We start from the raw sequence: 18794 nt of genomic DNA on the forward strand, positions 1-18794 counted from the left end.
AAAATTTACCATTTTAACCATTTTAGAGTGTACAAGTCATTGTTTTTTAGTACATTCACAATGTTGTGCAGCCATCACCACTGTCTAGTTCCAGAACATTATCATCATCCCCAAAGTACAGTGGATACCCATTAAGCAGGTATTCCCAGCCCCCATACCACCAGTCCCTGGCAACCACTCATCTATTTTCTATTTTTATAGATTCGCATATTCTAGATGTTTTATATAAATGGAGTCATGTGATATGTGGCCTTTTTTGGCGGGCTTCTTTTCACTTAGCATAATGTTTTCGAGATTCATCCATGTTGGAGTATATATCAGTCCTTCATTCCTTCTTATAGCTGAATAACATTCCATTGTATATGCTAATGAATGCATTCCAATGATAGACCACATTTTGTTTATCCAGTCATCAGTTGATGTACATTTTTTTGTTTCCACCTTTTTTTAAAATTTTATTTTAAAAATTTATTTATTTTTTAGATACAGAGTCTCACTGTGTTGCCTATGTTGGTCTCAAACTCCTGGCCTTAAGCAATCTGCCTTGGTTACATGCATGAGCCACTGTGTCTGGCCTGTTTCCACTTTTTGTCTGTTGTGACTTATGCTGCTATGAATGTTCATGGAAAAGGCGTTTGGACACCTATCTTCATTCTTTGGGGTATACCCAGGAATGGAATTGCTAGGTCATATGGTAATTCTGTGTTTAACTTACTCCGTGTCAAACTGTTTTCCATAGCAGCTGCACCGTTTTAATTCCCATCGACAATGTATAGGGGTTCCAGTTTCTCCACATCCTCACTAACATTTGTTATTTTCTGTTTCTTAGATTATAGCCATACCGGTGAATGTGATGTGGTATCTGGCTGTGGTTTTGATTTGCATTTCCTTAATGAGTAATGACATTGAATATCTTTTTATGTACTTTTTGGCCATTTCTGTATTTTCTCTGGAGAAAGGCCTATTCAAGTCCTTTGTACATTTTTAAAATTGGATTGTCTTTATTGTTGTTGAATTATAAGAGTTTTGTATGTTATGGATGTTAGACAACATATATATGTTACAAATATTCTTACTCTGTGAATTGTCTTTCACTCTCTTGTTAGTGCTCTTTCATGAGCGAAAGTTTTTTGTTTTGATGATACCCATTTTCTTTTGTTGCTTATATTCTTTGTGTCATATCTAAGAAATCATTGCCTAACCCAAGGTCATGATCCCTGTGCTTTTTTCTAAGAGTTTTTTAGTTTAAGCTCTTATAGTTAGGGCTAAATAGTCTTTGATCCATTTTGAGTTAATTTTTTAATGTAGAGTTAGGTAAGGGTTCACCTTCATTCATTTGCATTTGGATATCCAGTTGTCTCAGCACAATTAGTTGAAGAGACTATTCTTTTCCCCACTGAATGGTCTTGGCACTATTGTCGAAAGTCAGTAGACCACAGATGTATGGGTTTACTTATGGACTCTTAATATTTCATTGAACTATACATTTATCCTTATGCTAGTAACACACTCTTTTGATTACCATACCTTTGTATTAAGTTTTGAAATTGGGATTGTAAGTCCTCTCATACAGTTCTTTTTCAAGATCTCTGGCCATTCAGGGTCCCTTGCAATTCCATATGAAGGTTAGAATCAACTTTTCCATTTCTTCAAAAATGGCTGTTGGAATGTTGATTGGGAGTGCATTGAATCTATAATCACTTCTGAGGGTGTTGCCATCTTAATGATGTTAAGTATTCTATGAACATGGGATGTCTTTCCAATTTTTGGGGCTTCTTTAATTTCTTTCATCACGGTTTTATAGTTTTCTGTGCACAAGTCTTGTACCCTCTTCGTTAAATTTATTCCTAAATATTTTGTTCTTTTTGATGTTATTGTAAATAGAATTGTTTTCTCAATTTCATTTTTGGGTTATTCACTGCTAGTATATAGAAATACAACTGAGTTCTGTATATTGATCTTGTATCCTGAAACCTTACTGCACTCATTTATTAGCTCTAATAGTTTTTGTGTTTAGGTTTGTCTGCATATAATATGTTATCTGCACATAGAGAGAATTTTAGTTCTCTGTCCAACCTGGATGCCTTTTATTTCTTTTTCTTCCCTAATTATTCTGGCTAGAATTTCTAGTACACTGCTGAATAGAAAGAGGGCATCTTTGTCTTGTTTTTGATCATAGGAAGAAAGCTTTCTGTTTTCTATGCATATGATATTAGCTGTGGGTTTTTCGTAAATGTCCTTTGTCATGTTGAGAAGGTTTGCTTCTATTCCTAGTTTTTGTATGTTTTTATCATAAAAAGGTGTTAGTCAAATGCTTTTTCCACATCAACTGAAATGCTATTTCCCCCTTCATCCTGTTAATGTGGTACATTACATTGAGTGACTTTTTGTATTGAATCTCCCTTATATTCCTGAGATAAATCCCACTTTGTCAGAGTGTATAATTGCTAGTATTTTATTTTATTTTATTTTATTTTTTTTAAGATGGAGTCTTGCTCTGTCACCCACACTAGAGTGCAGTGGCGCAATCTCAGCTCACTGCAACCTCCACCTCCCGGGTTCAAGCAATTCTCTGCCTCAGCCTCCTGAGTAGCTGGGATTATAGGTGTGTGCCACCATGCCCGGGTATTTTTAGTAGAGATGGGGTTTCACCATGTTGGCCAGGCTGGTTTTGAACTCCTGACCTCATGATCCGCTCGCCTCAGCCTCCCAAAGTGCTGGGATTATAGGCATGAGCCACTGCCCCTGGCCTAATTGCTAGTATTTTGTTGAACATTTATAGTTTTCTTCTGATGCCTTTGTCTGACTTTGGTATCATGGTAATGCTGGCCTCATAGAATGGGTTCCCTTCAACCTCTGCTTGTTGTAGGTCTATTCATGTTTTATATTTCTTCTTGAGTCAGTTTTGGTAGTTTATGTGTTTCTAAGTATTTGTCCATTTCATTTAGCTTATCTAACTTGTTTGCATACAATTGTTCATAGTATTCTTTTATAATCCTTTTATTTTCTGTAAGGTCTGTAATAATGTCCCCACTTTCACTTATTTCAGTCTTTTCTCTTTTTTCCTTAGTCTAGCTAGAGGTTTGTCAATTTCATTGATCATTTTTATTTTATTTTTTTTAGCAACAAAGTCTCACTCTGTCACCCATGCTGGAGTGCAGTGGTGCAACGCTAGCTAACTGCAGCCTCAAACTTCTGGGCTCAAGTGGTCCTCCTGCCCCAGCCTCCTGAGTAGCTAGGTCTGTGGGTGTACATCACCATGGCTAGCTAATTAAAAAAAAACAGCTTTTTGTAGAGATGGGGGTCTCACTATATTGCCCAGGCTGGTCTTGAACTCCTGGCCTCAAGCAGTCCTCCCAGCTCAGTCTCCTAATGTGTGGGGATTATAGGTATGAGAATTTGCACCTGGCTTTGTTGATAATTTTAAAGACCCAACTTTAAAAATCCACCTTTTGCTTTCTCTTGTCTTCTGCATTGTTTGTATATTATCAATTTCACTTATCTCTGTGCCTCTTGGATTTTAAGCAGTACTCTGAGCCCTGGTGTAGTCTGTAGCCATCTTCAAAGGTTATAACACTGTGGATCAGAACTGTCTTGTGGTGTAGTGGAAAGAGTGTACACTTGGGTTCTCAGCCATTGGTTCAAATCCCAGCTTTGGCACTTCTTAGCTGTGTCTTGGGCAAGTGACTGACACTCTCTTAACCAGTTTCATTATTAGTAAAATCTTAACCAGTTTCATTATTAGTAAAATTATTAGTAAAATGGAGAGAATATGATATTGTGAGGATTACATGAGATCATTTAATGTCTGACACATAATAAGCGCTCGAGACTTGGGTTGCTTATTTTACTGATTGAATAAGATCTGTTCTACTTATAAATGACTTTTGTCTTGTCCCTTAATAGGTCAGGAGTTCAGAGGACTGTTAGCATTGCTTCTGGGATTTGAATCCACCTTCCTCCCCAAGGATCCTTGTGTTCTAATCCCCTCAGCAAGTTGCTAGGTTACCATTTAAAGGGATGTGGTTCATTCATGTTCTCTGAAGGCTGAGTAACTGAAGACCTCTTGCTGAGAAACTCCCTCTAAATATGATTTGAACCAAAATTTTAAAGGTGGATAAAAACAAATATTCCCCCCAAACATACTTCTTTTGGTCTGTTTGTCACATAAAGTAATCGATGTATTCTATGACAATAGGCAGACCCTTCTTTTTTAGAATACCTAACATTTATTGGAAAATAATATCCATCAATGTCATCTATTTAAGCAATTAATATTTTTTAGGATCCATAAGTCTTCTTCTTTACACATTCCTGTGATTAAAGAAAAAACCGCTAAACTTTTCTCAAATTCTGTGTTTTTGAGTTTTCTGTATCTTTCCTAGTTCCTTGTGGCTTAATAATTTTCTTCAACTTCCTTAATGAAAATAACAATTTGAATGACTTTTACTAGTTGCTGCTTCAGTTTTCTGCATTGTTAAATACTCTCAGTCTGTAACTTTTTTTTTCTTTTTGGCTCTCTTAAATAGCTGACACAGATCTGTTCAGATCATAAGCCTGTGGTTAAATCCGCCTGAGAAGTGTATCTGGGGCAATAGTTACCTTCTGTTGATCTCATCGTGTTAGATGCCAACTTTGTTTTTTCTCTTTATGACATGTTTCATTGAATTCACTATTAATGTTTTTGGTACAATATGATTTCTCATGTTTTATTTGTGAAATATTCCAGGAATGTGGCTTTTTTTTTCATTATAACCTTGTTTTTTTCCCCAAATTGTGTGTACTTTAAATGTGTAAATGGGATTGTATTTTAGAGACAACATAGGTATTTTCAGCTTAAAGTAAACTTCTCTTAGAGTGAAGCATTTGTTTTTGTAATTTGCTCCTGAATGTTTTTATTTAGTAAGTTTGTATTTGCATATACTAGCAATAGATGTATGATGCAAGCTATATATGTGATTTGAAATTTTCTGGTAGGAAATTCTTTTTAAAAGTAAAAGGAAACAGGTAGGTGGAATTAATTTTAATATATTTTATTTAACCCAATATCTTCCAGAATATTATCATTTCCACATTTACTCAATATAAATAAATAAGATATTTTATATCTAGTATATATTTTAACATAACAGAGCATCTCAATTTGCTGCAAAATTTTCATTGGAAATATTAGGTCTATATTTAGATTTTATAACTTTTATAGTTGAAAAAGTAAATTCACATACACAATTGTTTCTTTCCCCTCCCCACAGGCAAATTGTTTAAAATAGGATTTCCAGTAACTGAATCAAGTATTCATTCTTAAATTTAACTTAACTAAAGTTAAATAAAATTAAAAATTCAGTTCCTTTGTCCCACTAGTCACATTTCAAGTGCTATTAGTCACACATATTCGACAGCCCAGATATCCTAATCCTAATCCTAGGTAACCTAATTTTCTGATACTAGGGTACAGCTACACTATGTTGCCATTAAGGGAGTTATTTTTGTGTTGTACAAGTCAAAAATGTCAGCTTTATCTTTATCCTGATTTCCCATGCTATTTTTGTTTAAACCCTTTAAGGCGTTTCACTACTCTCTAGGTACTTGGCTGTGTTGACAGTTAGATTATTGGTTTGTTTTCATTTGCTCTGCTGTGGTCAGTCCTGGAACTTGCTAGGGGTCCTAGCACTTCAAGTTGCCTCTAGGGGCACATGTGAGTGGTTGGAGAAGAGGAAATTCTATGGTCTTTTCTGTGGTGGAACCGATGTGATGCTTGTTAAGAGGCTTAGAAATAGGGTATTTGGCAGTTTGCTAGTAGTCAAGGAGGACTGTGCTCTGCCTCGTGTTTTTATACAGAAGAAAACATGGGATGAGGTGGTTCTTTCTTAGGCAGTTGGGCATCTTCAGTTTACAGTTGCAGTCTTCCATTTGACTCTTGTCATGGGTGAGAAAGCCTAGGCATGTTAGTCAGAGTTCCTGTTATGGGAGAGAAAGCCCAGGTACATGTTTGTCAGGGTGCTCCAGAGAAATAGAACCAATAGGATACAAGGAGACCGGGAGGGGGAAGGGAGGAATGAATGTTGTTATAAGGTTATTGGTATATGTAATTATGTAAGCTAAAAAGTCCCATTATCTACCATCTGCAAGTTGGAGACCCTGGGAAGTTGGTGGTCCAGTTTGAAAGCCTGTGAGTCAGAGAGCCAGTGGTATAGATTCCACTCTGAGTCTGAATTCCTGAGAACCAGGGGTGTCGAGGGCAGAGAAGGTCTATGTCCCAGCTCAACCAGTCAGTCAGAGAGGGAGCTCAATCAATCACCCTTTTGATCTATTCTTGCCCTCAATGGATTAGATGATTCCCATTCACATTTGGGAGGGCAATCTGCTTTATTCAGTCCCTGTATTTAAATGCTCATCTCTTCTGGAGATACCTTGACAGATACCTATAAATAATGTTATCCAGGTATCTGGGCATCCTGTGGCCCAGTCAAGTTGACACATAAAAATAACCATCATTACCAGGTTTCTTAAGAGAAGCCCAGAAATCTAGATTTTTATATGAATTTTTCCAATTTTTAATGGCTAGCAACTAATTTAATTTTATTTTAAAGCATCATGAGTGACAGACAGACCATATCTGCAGACTGGGTCTGGTTCTTGGGTCACCAATTTATAACCTCTAGTCTAAAATATACTACCCACCAGCCTTATTGCACACAGAGGACTACCGGACACAGAGTATATATGAACTGAAAATCTCCAGCAGTGATGTTTGCGTTCTGTCATTCCACCCTTCTTTTCTCGCACTACTCTTTTGGAGCATGTTCAATGTATCTGAGTTGGGTTATAGTTAGGTGATATGGATTAGAAGTGGCTTGTCACTGCTTCTTATATACTGTAAGAATCAGATTTGCCACTGAGTGTGGTGGCAGTTGTATTTTTCTTTTATCTTAGGAGGAGTAGGAGAAATAATAATAATAGCATGTTACTTTTTTTTTTTTTCCTCCTGAAACAGGGTCTTGCTCTGTCACCCACGCTGAAGTGCAGTGGCATGATTACAGCTCACTAGTACAGCCTTGACCTCCTGGGCTGAAGCAAACCTCTTGCCTCAGCCTCCTGAGTAGCAGGGACCAGAGACATACACCACCATGTCTGGATAATTTTTTAAGTTCTATTTTGTAGAGACAGGGTCTCCTATGTTGCTCAGGCTGGATTCAAATTGCTGGCCTCACGCAGCCCTCCCACCTTGGCCTCCCAAAGTGCTGGGATTACAGGCGTGAGCCACCATGCCTGGCCCAGTTAAATTTTTTAATTTGCTATATAAAATATATCATTAATTATGCACAGTGCATATACTAATGACTGTTTTACTATGTATTTATTTTTTTACTATATAAAAATAATTTATGCTATGTAGAATAATTGTTTTGTAGCTTTACATATATTAACTGATTTAGTGCTTACAACTACCATATGCAGTAACTGCTGTTATTATCAATTCCATTTTACAGGTGAGGAAATTGATCATAGAGAAATTAAACAATTTATTGAAGGCTAGAGGGAAGAAGTAGAACCAGGGTTTGAACCCTAGTTTGACTCTAGAGACATACTTATTCTCTTTCTCTCTCTCTTTCTCTTTTTTTTTTTTGAGACAGGGTCTCATTGTGTCACTCAGGCTGGAGTGCAGTGGCCTGATCATGACTCACTGCAGCCTCAACCTTTCAAGGCTCAGGTGATCCTCCTGCCTCAGCCTCCCGAGTAGCTGGGACTACAGGTGCACACCACCATGCCCGGCTAAATTTTGTATTTTTAATAGAGATGGAGTTTCACCATGTTTCCCAGGCTGATCTCTCTCTCTTTTTTTAAGAGACAGGGTCTTGCTCTGCCACCTGGGCTAGAGTGCAATGGTGTGATCATAGCTCACTGTAACTTTGAACTTTTGGGCTCAAGCAGTCTTCCTACCTCAGCCTCCTGAGTAGCTAAGACTACAGGTGCCCACCCCTCCACTTGGCTAATTAAAAAAAATTTTTTTTTTTTGGTAGTGACAAGGTCTCGCTGTGTTGCCCTGGCTGATCTTGAACTCCTGGTCTCAAGCAATCCTCCAGCTCTAGCCTCCCGTCGTACTGGGATTACAGGCATGAGCCACCATGCCCAGATGTGTTATTATTCCCCCTTGTCTCTCATTCCCCATGTAACTGTTCTCTATTTTCTCACACACCTTACTGATCACCTCCCCTGTGGCTGGGCACTGAGGGGCAAGCACTGCAGAACATGCACAGAATTGGGTTCAGTCCTTATTTCTAGCAGTCACTGTGTAGCTGATATAATGCTTTGACTTTTCATGTGCAAAAGTGATGTTAGTGATCGTGGTTATCATAATGAAAGGACCGGATAGTTTTTCATTTTTGTACACATTTTATTTAGAAAAATTAAAAACCTTCAGAGAAGTTACAAAAATAGTACAATGAACGCATATAGTCTTTCCCTAGAATCATCAATTACTTACATTTTGCCATATTTGCTTCTCTCTTTCTGAAGCATTTGAGAATTAGTAAAATATTGCATGCCCTAATACATTATTCAGCTTGTGACTCCTGAGAATAAGGGCATATTCTATATAAGCACAATGATCTGTCACTGGCAAAATATTATTATCTAATCCATAGATCTAATCTATGCAGATTTCCCCATTGTTCCAATTTAGTCTTCCATAGTGGTTTTTTGTTTTTCTATTCAGGATCCAATCACATATTACATTTTGTTGTCATATTTCTTTAGTCTACTGTACAGCCATTTCCTTGACTTTTTTTTTTTGTCTTCCATGACATTGACATTTTTAAATATTCTAGACTGCTTGTTTTACGGATATCCTTAAGTTTAATTATTATTCATGTTTGATGGTTCCTACATGTTTAAATTCAGATTTTTAAAAATCTGTAGGAATATTGCTTAGTAAAACTGTATCACCCAGTGTATAACATTTGGAAGTATGTGATGCCATTATTTTGCAGTATTGGTGATGGCACATTTGATCATTTGGTTAAGACTGTGTTCACCAGATGGCTTCATTGTAAAGGTGCCTTTTCCCTTTGTTATAAGCATCCTCTGGTAAGATATTTTGAGATGTATGCGTGTCCTATTCCCTAATAGCCTCTCCCTATTGGTATCCACTGATTCTTGTTTGAATCATTTACTCTTATAGTTTTTGTAAAATGGTGATTTTTCATTTCTATCTTTCCTTCTACATTTATTAGCTGGATTCTCTGTAAATAATAGCTTTCTCTTGTGTGGTAGACAGAATAATGATCCCTTAAAGATGTCTACCTTCTAATTTCCAGAATTTGTGAATATGTTATCTTACATGGCATAGGGTGAATTAAGGTTGTAGATGGAATTAAAGTTGCTAATCAACTGACCTTAAGATAAGGAGATTATCCTGGACTATCCAACTGGGTCCAATGTAATCACAAGAGTTTTTTAAAGTGGGAGAAGGAAGTATAAGAGGCCAGAGTGTCATCATGTGAAAAAGACTACACCCAACCATGGTTGACTTCAAAGATAGAGGAAGGGGACCATAAGCCATAAGGCAAGGAATGGAAAAGGGAAGGAAAGCCCACAGAAAAGAACACAGCTCTGCCAATTCCTTGGTTTTAGCCTGGTGAGACCTGTGTTCGACTTCTGATGTACAGAGCTGTAAGACAATAAATTTGCCTTACAACAACAAATGTGTCGTGATTTGTCACAGCAGCGAAAGAAAACCCAGATTTCCTCTCAACTCCTTATCAGTGTGAATACATGGATTCTTTTATAAGTACATTATAATCTATCTCTGTCACTATTCATTTTTATGTTCAAATTGTCTTAAACTTGGCCCTCGAGAGCCTTTTTAAGCTCTTAGTGACATGTCCCTAATCAGTTTTTGATATTTCCCTTTTTTGACATTGGAAGATATTCTAAGACTGTCTTGTTATTCTCACATGATTCTGCAGTGCTTCTTATAATGATACTGCAAAGACAAAGTAATAGTGATTGATCATTGGGGTAACACTGTTACTTGACTTTGAAAGTTTGCCACAAGAATGAAAAGAACGAAGCGATTGACATTTTGAATGTTAATCCTCCTGTGTCTGCTTTGCATGGTGTTCCTGCCAGTGCTGAGTAAGTAGCAGCAGAGATTTATGAATATCTTCACATAAACTTGAAAAAGAAATTGTTGTCTTTGACTGTAGAGGCTGAATATTGTTCTAGAGTCTGTCCATGAGTGTCTGTATCATTCAGAATTGTTCAATTCAGAATCGTTCAATATGAGGTCCTCTAAAAAAATTCTTCTGCAGAATTCTTAGCTAACTTTTTCAGTTAGTAGTGGTGCATAGAAAGAGATCGAATTCAGTGGTCCAGAGTAAATTATATTGAAATCTCACATGGTTTCAGACTTTCCTCTCCCATAGTGGTCACAAGCACAAACGCTTACTTGGCCCTGGCAGGAAATGTGATTGAGTGAAGCAGGCCAGGTCCTGTGCTGAACTGAAGAGTATGACCTGACCCGAATGGGGCAGTTGCAGTTCTCCAGCTGATTCTTGCCATTGGAGAGAAGAAAGCCCAGGTTTCCAGGTTTTTTAAGAGAAGCCTAGAAATCTAGAGTTTTATATGAATTCTTTCCATTTCAGAAGCTAAGCAATGAATTCAATTTTGTTTTTAGAGCACCATGAGAAACCAACCAACCATGTCTACAGGCTGGATTTCATCCTTGGGCTACCAGTTTCTAACCTCTGGTCTAAGATGTACTGGTAATCAGCATTATAGGATACAGAGGGCTGTCTAGAGCAGGGGTTTTTAACCTTTTTGGTACAATAGATCCCTTTGGCAGTCTGGAGAAGCCTATGGGCCTCTTCGCAGAAGAATATTTTAAAATAGATTTTAAAAAAGTAAATAATTACAAAGGAAATACATTGTATTGACATACAGTAATGAAAGTATTTTTTAAGAAATTGTGACATGTGCTTTTTTATTAGTGTATTAAATAATACAATCTAGTGAAGGTCTATTAACTACTATAATTTTTAAATGCTATGAGAATAAGTGATATTTTGAGATAATTATAACTGTAAAATAATATTAAAATATCTGATGTCTGTCTGTTGGTGGCAGGGTCACAGATAATGTTAATACTGCCGTTTTGTTGCTTAAAATCCTAATTGAAGCCATTGTTAAATTTCATCTAGAAACTAGTGAAAACCAAGGTGCGATTTTTTCCCCCCATCCATGTCTAATGACCTCCAATGAGTCTCATTTTAAGAACTCATGGTCCAAAATATGCTCAACTTATTTGTAATCATTTTAATGGTAGCATATAATGTTATTGAGTATAATTAAGCCACCATGTTACAGTTTTTTTTTGTTTTTACAATGAACTTTCTAGTTACTGAACTTGATTCTGGTTTTCTTTAGAACGTTATCATTTGTCTTATAAGATTGTACGAACGGACAGTCGCCTAGTACGCAGCATTCTGACAGCCCATGGATTTCATGAAGTAAGTTTATTTTTACTACCTCACCTGATCTGCTCATAAGCTGAAAATCCTAGCCACCTAACTGACTTTACCAGCTAACAGGGCCGGCTCTAGGAAGTACATGGGACCAATGCTTAGTGATGATCCATAACTCAGATTGAATTTCAGAGTGGCTTTACCAGTCCTGCTTGCGATACATGGAAAATGTTTCCAGATGATTTCAGAAAAATTTTTTTTCTTGCTTGTTCTTGGGCTTGGGCTAGGGGCACAGTTGCCCATAAGGAATTGTCTGATACCCAGTTAAGGTTGTTTGATTGCAGGCAACTGAAATGGACTTTGTTTAACTTGAAACGGCGGGTGGATCATGAGATCAGGAGATCGAGACCATCCTGGCCAACATGGTGAAACCCTGTCTCTACTAAAAATACAAAAATTAGCTGGGCGTGGTGACGTGCACCTGTAGTCCCAGCTACTCAAGAGCCTGAGGCAGGAGAATCGCTTGAACTTGGGAGGTGGAGGTTGCAGTGAGCTGAGATCACGCCACTGCACTCCAGCCTGGGTGACAGAGTGAGGCTCTGTCTCAAAAAACAAACAAACAAACAAACAAACAAACAAAAAAAACCAAAAGGGATTTTTCAGAATGGTGTGCAGAGGGGACCAGCAGAATCAGAGAAAAAGCTGAAAAGGCAGGCATTTGGAAGGAGAGAGACCAGGACAGCCCCAGGGATCTAGGAACAGGAATCTTGAGGATCATCTTCTCAAGGCACTGCCATGGACATGGCTGGACTCCATTCATTGTCCTTTTGCCTTTCCTTGCTCAAAAATCACGTTCTGGAGATAGAATGATTGGCCTAGCTTGGCTTTGGATCCACTCCTTGCGGGAGGGGATGGGTGGGTGATTGGCAGGTTCTTGAAAATCAGGGAGTAAGTCATTCTCCAAAGAAAGTTGGAAGATTGGAATGTTAACATCGAAAAGGACAAGCAAAAAGGCTGAACAGACTTCCACCATAGATACTTTGTGACAATTGATAAAAGTCTGGTTCCTCGCTTGAGGTTTGTAAGAGATATTTTGAGGAAGTTCTTTTTTAAAAAATTTTTTATTTTTAGAGACGGAGTCTCACTGAGTTACCCAGGCAGGGGAACAGTGGCATAATCATAGCTCACTGTAGCCTTGAACTCCTGGCCTCAAGTGATTCTCCTGCCTCAGCCTCCCAAGTAGTTGGTACTACAGGTGCATGGCACCACTCCTGGCTAATTTAAAAAAATTTTTATTTTGTAGACACATGGTCTTACTGTGTTGCTAGGCTAGTCTCAAACTCCTGAGCTCACGCGATCCTCCCACCTCGGCCTCCCAAAGTGCTGAGATTACAGGCATGAGCCACCGCACTTGGCCATGAGGGAAGTTCTGATACCAGTTTGTATCCTGTCTTGTTGCTGTTTTATTTCTGGCACTTAACATGGTGCCTCATTGTTGAATTAATGGACAAAAGAATTTTAATGGATGAATGAGTGAATTCTAAGTTGGTGTACTCCTATAAGGTTTATCTCCGATCAGCACTTCATACTCAGTATCTGCAAGGATAAGGGCAGCCTGAGAAAGAAATACAAGACTATTAAGAGACATCATGGACTTCTATAGAAGGGTTAATTTATTTTGGTTTCTGCATCTGGGATTTGCCCAACCCTCCTATTCTTTAAACTTGTTCTACGATGCACTGCTTTTGTCTCACTAGGCTCATGTACTAATTGGGCCACCCCCATGAGTACACTATGGATGAAAAAATCACTGTGGCTTTTTCTGCCATTGCTTTTCCTGGAGAAGGGGTATCTCTGATGTTTTTTTGCCTATTGTCTTTCTGTCTGCCCTCAGGTTCACCCAAGCAGCACTGACTATAACCTAATGTGGACAGGATCCCACCTGAAGCCCTTCTTACTGCGCACCCTCTCTGAAGCACAAAAAGTTAATCACTTTCCCAGGTAATACTCTTTGTAGCTGCTTTGCTTCATTTAAAGGTACGTGATGTTGGGGCATGTAGCCAGCAGAGGTAATTAATGTCCTTAAAGAAGAGGGAGAAGAAAATAAAGTAGAAGAAGACTTTTTTTTTTTTTGAGACGAGTATCGCTCTGTCACCCAGGCTGGAGTGCAGTGGCATGATCTTGGCTCACTGCAACCTCTGCCTCCTGAGTTCAAGCTCCCCAGTAGCTGGGATTACAAGCTTGCGCCACCATGCCTGGCTAATTGTTGTATTTTTGGGAGAGACAAGGTTTCACCACGTTGGCCAGGCTGGTCTCAAACTCCTGACCTCAAATGATCTGCCCGCCTTGGCCTCCCAAAGTGCTAGGATTACAGGCATGAGCCACCACGCCCAGCCAGAAGAAATTTTTCTGGTACAGAACAGTACTCTGCAAATCAAACTGTTGCGTTCATATCCCTGAGCATGCGTGAACACTTTCTAAGGGCTATATAGACATGGATGGTTTTAAAGGAGATTGTTTCTGATTCTCTTTCCTAAAATTGAGCTGCTTGGGAGTACCTCATGATGGTGGGTTTGCCTTTCTTACTTCCCCTTCACAGTTACTGTTTTTTCACTTTTATTAAAGAATGGCTCACCTAGAATCTTAGTCTGGTATGTTGTCCTTAGGTGTAGAAATTTTCAGGGTTCCAAAGAAAGGTAGAAAAAAATTCGTGTCTAATTGAATTCTAGTAATAGCATAACAAATCCTTTTTGCATGATGGTAGTTTCTATTTCTTTGTTTTTAAAATAATTGAAGGATGATATAATCTAGCTATTAGCTGATAGATCATTAAACATAATTTTAATGACTGATCATTTTGTGATTTTTGATGTATAATTAGGAAGGAGTTCACAGAATTGAGTGTCATTGGTGTTTGGATGAATTGTATACTACAATACTTGGAATGATAATCAGTTATGTATATATAAACAGTTATAGCCTTATGATCACAGGGAATTAAAAATATTATATTTCAATTCCTATGTGTAATTTTGCTGTAGAGAAGGTATGATATGATGTAAAAGACAAGTATTAAATATGTTAGGGTAACCTGTTGTTTGTGGGAAATGAAATGGAAGAATTAAAAACAAGAGTGACTGAGGGATAGTGTCTGTGTGGCGGTCTAAGGGAGGCTTTTCTGGTATGCTGGGAATGTTCTATACACAACCTGAGTGGTGGTTACACAGGTGTGTTCACTTTGTCAACATTCATTATGCCCTGCCTTGTACTTTGTATACTTTTCTGTACATATGTTAACTTCATTAAAAAGCATATTTTAAAAAGTGAAAATTTTACTGACAGAAAGCTTTTCCTTTAATGACATTTAAAAAATGAGGTATTGAATCTTTATGTTATTTAGGTTCCCTTCAGTATACTTAAAAGTGTGGTGTTGGCTGGGTGCAGCGGCTCGTGTCTGTGATCCCAGCACTTTGGGAGGCTGAGGCAGGCAGGTCGCTTGAGCCCAAGGAGTTGGAGACCGGCGTGGGCAACATGGCAAAACCGTGGCTCTAAAAAAAAAAAAAAAATTTAGCTGGGCATGGTGGGATGTGCCTAGCAACTTGGGATGCTGAGGTGGGAGGATCACCTGAGTTTGGGGTGGTCAGGGCTTCAGTGAGCTATGATTGTGTCACTGCACTCCAGCCTGGGCAACACAGAGAGACCCTGTCTCAAAAAAAAAAAAAAAAAAAAAGAAAAAGAAAAAAAAAGATTGGTGTTATAATTTTGTCTTAAGGTAATATTTATCATTCATCAGGTTCTTTGGAACAATTTAAATTTATGATGAAAAATCTTACATGTCAGCTTAAACATGCAAGAGGATGTATAGTTTCCCCAAATTCTAGGATGTACCAAGCAAAGAAGTTTGAAGACCACTGATGTGGGGCATCTGTGGGAGAATGCATTCTTTTCCTTACCCTCTGGTTCAGTGTTTCTAATTCCCTAATGATAAGAATTACCTAGGGTACTTTTGCAAAATATGCATTCTCAGGTCCCATTGCAGATTCATAGAATTTACCATCTCCAGAGAAGGTGCATATTTAAGCACTTTCTAGGTACCTTACCTTTCCAGGTAAATATGTACCTGGAAAGCTATATATTTAAAAAACATTGAGGTAATTTGTAACAGGGAAGTTAGGAAATTACTGTTGTAGATTAAATCAGCAGTTAGCGTAGGTCCTGGACTGTCTGTATCAGAATCTTCTGGGGTGTTTGTTTAAAATGCAGAATCCTGGGCTTCATCCCAGAATTTTGAGAGGTGAGACCTGGGTCTCACATGCATTTTTTAGGAAGTTCTCTAGGTGATTCTTATTATGTACACTAAAAATTGAGTACCTCTGCTCTGGATTTCAGAAGAGGGCCATAGATAAGAAAGAAATGTTTGTGGTACCTAGATTTAACAAAGCAGTTTTTGAAATCATAGAAAGGAATTTGAACTGTGGAACAGGTTGAATAAGTTTTTAATGATGACTACAAAGGTTCTTAGTTGATTTTGAAGGAGTGAAACAAATCATAGACCAGTGAGTCCAGTCGAGGCTAACCAAAGTGCCTTTTTGAAGTACTATACACAAGAATGTACCCCTGATATAATAGTAATTACTGCCTTGGTTTTAAGGCACTAATTTTCCTGATTTTCTTTATAACTTTGCCTCTTCTATATCCATCACTCAATGATGTAGTTAAGTTCTCAACAGGGTTCCTAACCTGGGTCTTTACTGTAATAGGATCATTATACCTAAAGTTAAGGCTTGTCTTGCGTCCCATCCAGGAGGGTCATTTCAGGCCTGTGGTGCTAGTGATGATATGAGTTCCACATAGTTACATGAGAGGTTGGACAGTTATTGCTATGGCAATAGATTTATCAATATGAATTAGATAACCATGTGTTTGATTTTCCTGGACAGTCTTTTTAAAAAAATATGCTAAATGCTTTTCCCCCTAAGAACAAATTAAGAAAACATCTCAGAAATTCTGATGTTTTAGTAGTTAATGTTTCTCAATTTACATTCTACTTAGAATTAACTCAGAATTTTTTTTGCCATGTTGTGTTTCTCAGAAGGTCACATCTGTAGATACCTGTGGTATAAAAACTTTCAGAATGCTTTGGTCTGGGAGCTTGCTTTTAGTTGGAGTACTGGTGTTTTTTTCACTATCTGATTAATCCAAATGTTTTTATACTATTAGAGAATCATGATTCCATTAAAGTAAAACACACAGGGTTCCTAAAATATTTTATAATGATTTGTAATTGTGAATAGTACAGACTTTGTTGAAGCTTTTGGAGCTAGAATTTCTTTCACAGGTTCATTTTTTATAACCTGAAATTTTGGGTATATTTATCAATAGTCAAACTTTTTTTGTGTTGTTTACTTATATTTGAAATCTGTTTTAGAATAGATTTTTATACTTGTGAATCAATTTTTAAAAACCCATTTGAAATAAGGGTCATAGACCTAAAAATAAAACATAAACTGTAAAACTTATAGAAGAAAACAGAGTAGAGAAGACCTTTGCAACCTTGTGTTAGACAAAGGATTCCTAGATACAGCAATAGAAGCACAGTCATAAAAGGAAAAAATTGATAAATTTGACTTTTTAAAAATTAAAAATATCTGCTGTTTGAAAGACACTGTTAAGAAAATGAAAAAACAAGCTATGAACTGGAGAAAATATTTGCAGAACACGTAACTGATAAAGAATTTGTGTCCAGAATATGTAACAAACTCTTAAAACTCAATCATAAGGAAACAAACAAGTTTATTTTTCAAAATGGGTAAAATATCTGAATGGATGCCTCACCAAAGAAGATACAGGGATGGCAAATAAAAGATGCTTATGAAAAATGCTCAGTGGCATTAGTAATTAATGGAATACAAATTAAAACTATACGAAGTATCAATATATCCATTAGAATGGCTAAAAACAAAAACCAGAAGACACTGAGTGTGGGCCAGGATGCATAGCAACTGGAACACTTTTGCTGGCGGGAATGCACAGTGGTATAGCCACTCTGGATAACTGTGATCTTGTGAAATATGTAGTTAGTCTCCCTCGTGTTTCCTGACATATAACTCCTTGACTCCTTGGAATCTCCAGAGTGAGAAGTGTCCTTTTATATACTAATGACTTAACTGGTGCCTGGCTGTCCCTAGGTAGCTTCAGGATGGGAACTGGTTACAAGAAAAGACCAAGGTGTGATTAGAGGTTTAGGACTTCCAGCCCACACCTCAGCCTCCAGGAAGGAAAGAGGGGCTGAAAGCTAAATTAGTCACCAGTGTCCAATCAGTTATGCTTGTGTAATGAAGCTTTCGTAAAACCCCCAAAGGACTGGGTTTGGAGAGCTTCTGGGTAACAGAACACATGGAGATTCTTGGCCAGTAGTGTGCCCGGAGAGCACATAGAGGTTCTGCGCCTCTTTTCTCATACCTCACCCTGTGCATCTCTTCCTCTATATCCTTTGTAATATCCCTTTTAATAAACCAGTAAACATAAGTGTTGCTCTCAGTTCTGTGAGCTGCTCTAACAAATTAATTGAACCCAAAGAGGGAGTTGTAGGGACCCCTATTTACAGCCAGGTGGTTAGAAGCACAGGTAAAACAACTTGGGGCTTGCTATTGGCATTGGAAGTGGGAGGCAGTTTTGTGGGACTGAGCCTTTAACTTGTGGGAACTGACACTATCTCCAGGTAGGTAGGGTCAAAATTGAGTTGAATTAGAAGACACTCACTGCAAGATTGCTTGCTTTGTGTGTGGGGAAACCCCCCACACATTTGGTGTCTACAGTGTTGAGTGATTATGTTGAATTGAGATTACAGAGTAGGAAAAACACTTTGGTTTTTCCTCAGTATCTCAGAATATAGCAGGAGAAACGGAGCTTGTTTTTCCAATATCCTCAGAATCACATTTGGCAGTTTATTATAAAGTTTAACATATACTTATGTGGTGATTGTAAAATGTGTCCATAAATTCTTTGACATTGCTTTCAAAAGGTTGAGCTTAATTTTTCTGTTCTTGAGTGTTGACTAGATTTAGTGACTTGCCTCTAACTAGTGGAATATGACAGAAGTGACTGTCGCTTCTGAGACTAGATTGTAAAAGACATTACAGCTTCTTGCTCACTTTCTTCGATCACTTGATTTGGGAGAAACCAGTTATCACATCTTGAAGGCACTTGGCCTTATGAAAAGGTTCATGTGGTGAGGAACTGAGGCCTCCTGCAAGCAGGCAGCCCCATATGAGTGATGAGCCATCTGGAAGTTGGGTTTTCCATCTGCTCTTGAGCCTGATGACTGCA

The 18794-nt window shown here is 37.9% G+C and overlaps 1 protein-coding gene across 3 annotated transcripts in view; it reads left to right on the forward strand.

Annotated features, from left to right (window-relative positions):
* TTLL5 (tubulin tyrosine ligase-like family member 5) overlaps positions 1-18794 on the forward strand; it is a 335321-nt gene that overhangs the window by 8729 nt on the left and 307798 nt on the right. For all 3 annotated transcript variants that reach the window (XM_011981565.1, XM_011981566.1, XM_011981567.1), the window contains exons 4-5: positions 11428-11510; positions 13360-13466. In XM_011981565.1, coding sequence (XP_011836955.1) covers positions 11428-11510; positions 13360-13466 — 190 coding nt within the window. The remainder of the gene's footprint in view (positions 1-11427; positions 11511-13359; positions 13467-18794) is intronic.

The sequence above is a fragment of the Mandrillus leucophaeus genome, unplaced genomic scaffold (genome assembly GCF_000951045.1).
Source record: "Mandrillus leucophaeus isolate KB7577 unplaced genomic scaffold, Mleu.le_1.0 Scaffold228, whole genome shotgun sequence".
NCBI lineage: Eukaryota > Metazoa > Chordata > Mammalia > Primates > Cercopithecidae > Mandrillus > Mandrillus leucophaeus.